This window comes from Aethalodelphis obliquidens, unplaced genomic scaffold (genome assembly GCF_003676395.1).
Source record: "Aethalodelphis obliquidens isolate GAN/ISIS:26980383/991018 unplaced genomic scaffold, ASM367639v1 scaffold48, whole genome shotgun sequence".
Classification (NCBI taxonomy): domain Eukaryota; kingdom Metazoa; phylum Chordata; class Mammalia; order Artiodactyla; family Delphinidae; genus Aethalodelphis; species Aethalodelphis obliquidens.
Window position 1 is genome coordinate 3919965 of NW_020837992.1, and position 7454 is coordinate 3927418.

The following is a 7454-nucleotide window of genomic DNA, read 5'->3' on the forward strand; positions in this document are numbered from 1 at the left end:
ATACATACAGAATTCCTGAGGCCTCCAGATGCTTCTGCCCAAGAAGGAGGCTTCTGAGCTTGTCCCTGTCAGAGCTATGCCAAGCACCTGGCCTTCTAGTCACTCCCCCAATCCCTCCCCTTTACTGACGCATAGCTGGGCTTTGTCAAGGCTGCTTTTCTTTGCTTAGGCACCATTTCAACTGTTGCTTACTTTTCCTCATCTTGATCCAAGGTGTCTGAGAACAGCTGAGTGCCACTGTGGCCCCTCTGAGACTGTGCCATGGCCACCAATTTGTCTTGCATTTTCCCAGCACTGCATTTTTTTGGGGTCTTGGTGCTATTGCTGTGCCCTTCCTGCTTGTGTGGTGAGTACAGAGGTTATGGGAAAAGGGGGTATTTTCTCTAACATATGTAGAAAAATACCCAATTAAGAATTAATCAAATACAGTGAAATGCAGGGAGATCAGCTCGGTGCTTTGTGACCACCTAGAGGGATGGGATAGGGAGGGTGGGAGGGAGACGCAAGAGGGAGGAGATATGGGGATTATGTATATGTATAGCTGATTCACTTTGTTATAAAGCAGAAACTAACTCACCATTGTAAAGCAATTATACTCCAATAAAGATGTAAAAAAACAAAAACAAAACAAATTCAGTGAAATGATGGTATATCATGATCTTTTTGAGAGAGTGCAATGAACTATATTAATAAGAAATAAAATTTAAGTATAAAAGAAGTTGTTCCAATTCAGATAGAGGATTTTATAGTGTCTGGAATAACAAAGTGTTGAAATGCAAAAATTCTTGTGAGGCTGCTTTAGCAAGGAATAATCTTTAATTTTTAAATCAATTTCTTGAATTTAAATGCTCTAAAATGCTTAATACAGATTACTTTCCAAATAGGTTAATTATACCATCTACAATCTTAGTTATTGCTTAATTTTTAAAAATTCCATCCATAAACAAAAATATTTTCTGTTATTACAAATACGGAGTAAATTTTCTAGAGTAAAAATATAGAGTACTTCATGAATTCTAAACCATTATATAAAAGTAAGGCATGGTTATTGAAATGTAAGAAAATCTTTAACAATGAATGAGAAGCCAAAGCATTTGAGAGAACTTACCAGAACTGAAGACCTGTCACTATGAAAATTAATTTATTTTTACAGAATTTAGATGGAAATGTCCTCTAAGCAAAGTGATGTTTTACTCTTTTGTTAGCTAACATTTTATCTAGGAGAATTAATTTTCATAATAAATTTAAAATATTTATGAATTTGTTCCCTGAAACAGCTGTCTTGGCATAAAAATGGGAGATTTGGGATAGCTTAGAGGGAATATTCTGAGCTGAAAATAATGGCTGAATGCTCTTATGTGAGCTAGCTTACTGATTTAGAAATGTGGAAGCCATGTTTTCTTCCTCACTGAGACTGGTAAGGGGGAAAGCATGGGTTAATTAAGGAATATCTATATTTGAAAGATGATTTTTCATATCAGATGCATGAACATTATTGAGGGACAGTATTAATTTAGGTTATAGTATCAGTACAGGATAAAGAACTTTATGCTTGGGGGTTTTCAGTCCTCCAACTTCATCTCTAAGTTCCCCTCTTCTAGAGACTGAGGTAGTAGAGGAAAGCCTTATCAAATTTGTCAACAAGTCTTTCAATTATTTTTTCATGTTTCTGTTTCCCTTTTCCTTTCTCTTCTGTTCCCTCAAATCTTCCCATTACCCATGACCCTGACTCTCTGAAATGGCATTTAATGTCTGCCAACTCTGATGTAAATCTCCCTTTCTGATTCTGCCTCCCCTCTCTCACAGTAATGACCTTCTGAGGCCAGAGACTTCGCCATTGCCTCAATATCCATCTGCCTCTCACATCTTGTCAACTACTTACCTTCTATCCGTCCTTCAAGGTATCTCCAACTTATTCCTGGATGCCTTCCCTGGATACTCTGGTGCCCAGTTCTGTCACCACCTTCTCCTACAGAACTAATTTCCTGTTCTAATCCTCTGGCACAAGTGTGACTAGTGTTGTGGTAGAACTATTTGTATGGTTAAATCTTATGTTTTAAAGTACACTGCAAGAAAAGCCCAGTACAGAACTGCATATATGTGCTTACTTATAAAAACTAAGAGCCATTTTTATATTTTTATGGAGGTGCTTAATCTGAGGTTTAAGAAAGGCTGTATGGAAGCTGTTGATTTATACACAGATGAATTTATTTTCCTCACAACTAAAACAGAACTTACTTGGAGTTACCGTTACTATGCTTTCTGAACCCTCCAGAGTTGAAGTTTTGGGAGGAGCACAGGTAAGGGAAACAAGAACCTGAGCTGGCTCTTGGCCTCATGGGTATTTAAAGCTTATTCTCTCTTGTGAGTTTTTTTTTTTTTTTAATTGGTCCTTCATCATCACTGAGGATCTTCTAAGTGCAATTTGCAGTTCAGAGTCTGGCTGATCCAGGGATCCACCTCTGATTCTGGTTGTTCATTTCCTATTTCCTATCTCCTAGGTATCATCTGGTGACTTCTAGAGTTATTTTGTTTTTACAGAGGGCTTCCTCCCGCCTCAGGAGACCCTTTTGGACTGGCCTGAGGACAATTCCACCATGACTGTCTTTCTCATGCAGCCCATTTCTAATCTACTTGAAGTGCTAACTCAGCCTTGCTTCTGATAATGTCAGGAGTCCAGGCCAACCTCAAAGCAGCAGAGATCTGTTCTTCAGTCTCACCTTAGAGCCTTAGAGTGCCTGTCACTAGACAGCCCATCCTTTGCCTTTTAGATTTCTCAGACAGGAGCTCGACACTAGTTTGCTGTGACTAATGTCCCCCCAGCCTGAAAGGAGCCACATTAGGTTTTCTCAGTGATCTCCTGAGGGTCCTTCTCTCAATGTGAAGCATAAATTCTCTCACACATTAGCCTCACCTGGGACTACAGGTGGTGTTCACAGGATATCGAAAGCTTTATAAAAATACTTCCCCAACTATTATTCTTAAAATAATTTAAATTTCTGACCTGTCTTAAATTCCTGACATTGTCTTTAAGTGAGGGAGGTAAGAGTTTTCTAACTGGTTTCTGAGCTACTTGCTTAATCAAATATGGAGCATTGCTAGACTTTGCAAGTCACAGGAGAGTATTGTTCTTCAGCCCAGACTTTCATTTTATGGCCTTTACGCATCCACTGATGCCGTAGAAAGTGAAAGTCCAATGATCAGTACCGAGAGCAGAATTCCAGAAAGTGACAGTGGACTTTGTACTAACACAAACCTGAGTTGAATCCTCAATTTGATTCATGTTACTGGTATTTACTAGCTGTGACCTTGTACGGTTGTGTTTCCTTTTCTCTAATGTGGATCTGATGCTCATACGGCATCAGAGAGTTAGCATGAGGATTAAATGGTATACCATATATATGATGATTAACACAGTGTCTAGCAAGTGGTTAAGAACTCAATAAATCATTCCTAGTGATTTTAAGTAAATGAAACATACCTCAGCAGTATAATTTAATGACTTTGTTCTATAAAATGGGAAGAGTCCATCACTCTGAATAGTTAATTAAACTCTAGCTCATTCTCTTCGACCCTTCTCTTTTGCCATTCAAGACTGCGACATGTTTCCTAGCATTGCCCATGGATCCTATGAAGATGTGAGTCCAATTTTTTCCTTTACTACTGTGGTGCAGTATAAATGTGATGAAGGATATATTCTGGTTGGAGAAGAAAAAATCACCTGCAGAAATTCACATTGGTCATCTCTAGCTCCTCAGTGTAAAGGTAACTCCACTTTACTGATGGCCCTTGCTAAGACGGTAGGACTACCATGCAAGTTCTGACAGTATGGTTTCTCCCCAGCGAGAGGCAGCACTTAGAAATTTGTATGTATGTATTTATTTATTCATTTCCTGTATTTAATACTTGGATGTGGTACTGTGCTGTTTAAAAAATATGTGCAGTATTAAAAAATATTTGTCTCGAAAATATTCTTCTATGTTATCTTCCAGAGCTTTGTGCTTTACCTTTCACATTGATATCCCCAGCCCACTTGGAATTCCTACGGGTTTATAGTGTAAAGTAGCGGTCAAAATTTGTTTTTCTCCAATGAGTAGTCAATGAACCCAGCACCACATTAAATGGATCGTAGTTTTCACACTGCTCTACAGTACTACCTTTATCAATATTCAAGAGTTAGAGATAATAATTTTTAATTTAAGAGAATAGTGAGGATTCAGCAAAATTTTAGTGAATTCCTGTGAAAGTTAGAATGAGGACTCATGGAAAAATCCCAAACGTCCTTGAAGTATCTGGTATCTCCATTAGTACCTGGTGCATGTCATCACCTCCTCATAGAAAAGCTGACCTGATATGAGACCAAGATTAGGTGTGCATTTTTTTTTTTTCTTACCACACGGCTAACAGCAACTCAAGTGTCTAATTTCCCACCATTGTCTCCATTTAATACAGGAAGATACTAAGGGCATAAGAATAGAAATTACATACTTAAGATGCTGAAAAGAGTCAGGTTTTGACATACAGTAGTTTTTAAAACTCAGATTTTAGACCACAATACCTAGGTTTATATCATAATCATGTCACCTAAAAGCTACGCAACCATAGACAAGTCACATAAATTGTCTTTACCTAATTTTTCTCTCCAGCAAAGTGTAGATAATAATAGTTTTATGTTGGTGATAGCTATACATTAACATTAATATTGTTGTTATTAATTTTATTGTTATAATAATACAATAAACGTAGTTAAAGAACAACTCTCAGACTGCAGGCAAAATTTACTATCAGTGTTTCTCACCCCCCAGTATTCTTTCCTATTGTAAAATCTTATTCTGAGAATCACAAAATGATCAAAATCGTGTTTCCATTACAGCTCTATGTCTGAAACCAGAGATAAAAGATGGAACTTTGTCTCTGGACAAGTATAAGTATGTTGAGTCTGAAACTGTCACTGTCCAGTGTGACTCTGGCTATAGTGTGGTCGGCTCTCCGAGTATCATCTGCTCAGAGAACAGAACCTGGTACCCAGAAGTGCCCAAGTGTGAGTGGGTAAGTGGCAGACACTTCGGGGTATTCTATCACATTGTAAAAATTGTAACCTGCTCCAGAGCACTGTTCCAGCCAACACTGATGAGATCTGACTTTTATTGGGACTCATTTCTGAGTTGTTTAAATCAATTTCAGAATCAGCACTTTTACTCTCAAAGCACATGTTGAGCTCTTAAAGCAAGTTCTAATTCTCTTATTTTATAGCAAGAAAGACCAAGCCCCTAGATAGGAAGGTTCCATAGATATAGGCAACCTGGCTCCCAGCTCTACATTTTCTATTACAGTAAGTGCTATGCTTTTGCATAGACATCAGATCCATCCCTTCAGCTGACCCTGAAGAAGTTCCCCGGGTATCTTCTGCAGTGCTGTTCCTTCTCTGCTTAGTTTCATTGCTGCCTTAGAGCAATGCTGGTCTCGATCTTAGGGCAAATACTTTGCTGAGATGCACAAAGTATCTTCTGATTTCTTGCATCAGTCCTAAGGAGGGTCTTGATACTCCAATTTTATTGTCATCAATAGGCATCCTGAAGTAATCTTATACCTTCACAGTTTGGAGAGAAGCCTCTCAAACCATCCTTCTATCTCTTTTAGGAAGTTCTCTCGGGCTGTGAACAAGTACTCGCAGGCAGGAAACTCATGCAGTGTCTCCCAAGTCCAGAGGATGTAAAAATGGCCCTGGAGGTGTATAAACTGTCTCTGGAGATTGAAAGATTGGAGCTACAGACTTGAAGTGGAGCACCAGTCAAAAATCAGTACATCTATTTCCCCTCTCTTCCCCTTAAAAACAGAGAATTAGGTACATTTCCCTTATTAGCAACTCTACTGGTCCTTAAGTGCTATTATTTACTGAAAAAATACCTGTGTTAGAAGAATCTTTGAAATTTTTGATGCCACTGCTAATGTGGAACTATTGGTGGTTTATATCCTATCTCATTTTAAGCTTCTGCTTCCTTAGGTTTGGTGGAATGGCAAAAATAAATAATCACCTGTCAAAAATGCAGTATCTTTGTTTTCACTTTGATTCCCTTGGAATGAGAAATTAGGGCCCTATATCAATCACTTCCTGATGCTTCTCAAATTAATGCCTCTTTTCTATTTTCATACTGGAGCCTTGTCTGAGCTGTATTTACACTACATCTTCACTTCCTACTCACCCTTCAGTGCCCAGGTCAAATATTACGTCTTCCTCCGTCTTTTCCTTTCTCTTTCTATTGATTACCAATATTTTCTCTGGAACAACTTCTCAGTTCCTCTTTATATTTAAGGTATATTTGGTTTTGCTTGACATACACTCCATCCAATAATAACCAGCTTGGATGCCTTTGAAAGCCTGTGTGAAACCCAAGTATTCTTCTTGAGCATGTCCAAGTCTTCCCATCCAGTGTGATCACTCTTTTCTTTAATACTTCAACTAAAATAGCTTTAGTGTCTCTTTTAGGACAGATTTTCCAGAAGCAGACCCTGAGAAGAGAATTTGTGTGAAAGTAATTTATTAAGGAACTTCTCCAAGTTCTCAAAGGAGAAATGGGAAAAGGAGTAAGGTAAGCAGGATGGGACAGGGAAGGCACGTAGTAGGGTGACCAGGCAAAGTCGAAGGAGGGTGGCTTAACCTTGACCCAGAAGGGAACCCTGGACTATAAGTTTGTGTACATTTTGTCCCAATTCCAGGTAAAGGAACTGGGCTTTCATTCTGCTGTGCCAACCAGTTATTGGTTATCATGAAGGCACATGAGCCCCCAGGGCATCCAACTCTTTCTGTGTGACTACAAAGCTGACTTGCAGCCTGAGGGGAGTCCTCCCAAAAGAGTGGAAGTATAACCCTAAGAAACCAGAGTACACAGAAGCCTGCAGAGTAGAGCACAGAAATGGTAAAAGGTCTGAGGGCCTGGGTAGAGCTTTCAATGCTTATCCCACACGTGTTATTCTTATATCTCTGGATATTCTGGGGAGCCTTATAATTTCTTATGGTCACCTCTTCTTCCATTTTTTTGCCTCCCCAAATGTCATTCTCACTCATGCTTACTTAGCTACTATGGCTGGCCTCTGGTTCTTCACTGCATCTTGATCAATTATAGAGAACATCACCTCTTTTCTTTGATTTCTTCAAAATAGCAATCACATAAGATAGTTGCATAGCAGACTTTTACTAACGCTCTTGTTAACAGAGGGATGTCTGGCTGGCTGCACAAGACTGGACTTTCACATCGAATGTTACATAACTGTGATCTTAAAAGACCATTGCCTTTCCCTGCCACCAGGAACCTCTTCTAGCTGACTTTCTCTGCATGACCCTGCCAGCCTCCAGAATTTTCTGGTCTGATGCTTTCCCTCCTCCAGTCACTCCTTATCACACTTCATCTGTTCTTGCTATCACTGCCTCGGAAACCCATTTCTTTTTACTTTAT

At 39.0% G+C, this 7454-nt stretch overlaps 1 protein-coding gene across 1 annotated transcript; it reads left to right on the forward strand.

The window, feature by feature from the left end:
• Positions 1–220: 220 nt before the first annotated feature.
• LOC113607357 (apolipoprotein R-like) lies at positions 221–7201 on the forward strand. Its single transcript, XM_027082635.1, has 4 exons — positions 221–346; positions 3595–3765; positions 4874–5049; positions 5641–7201. The coding sequence occupies exons 1-4, from the start codon at positions 262–264 to the stop codon at positions 5776–5778; spliced, it is 570 nt and encodes a 189-aa protein (XP_026938436.1). The 5' UTR covers positions 221–261; the 3' UTR covers positions 5779–7201.
• Positions 7202–7454: the final 253 nt, after the last annotated feature.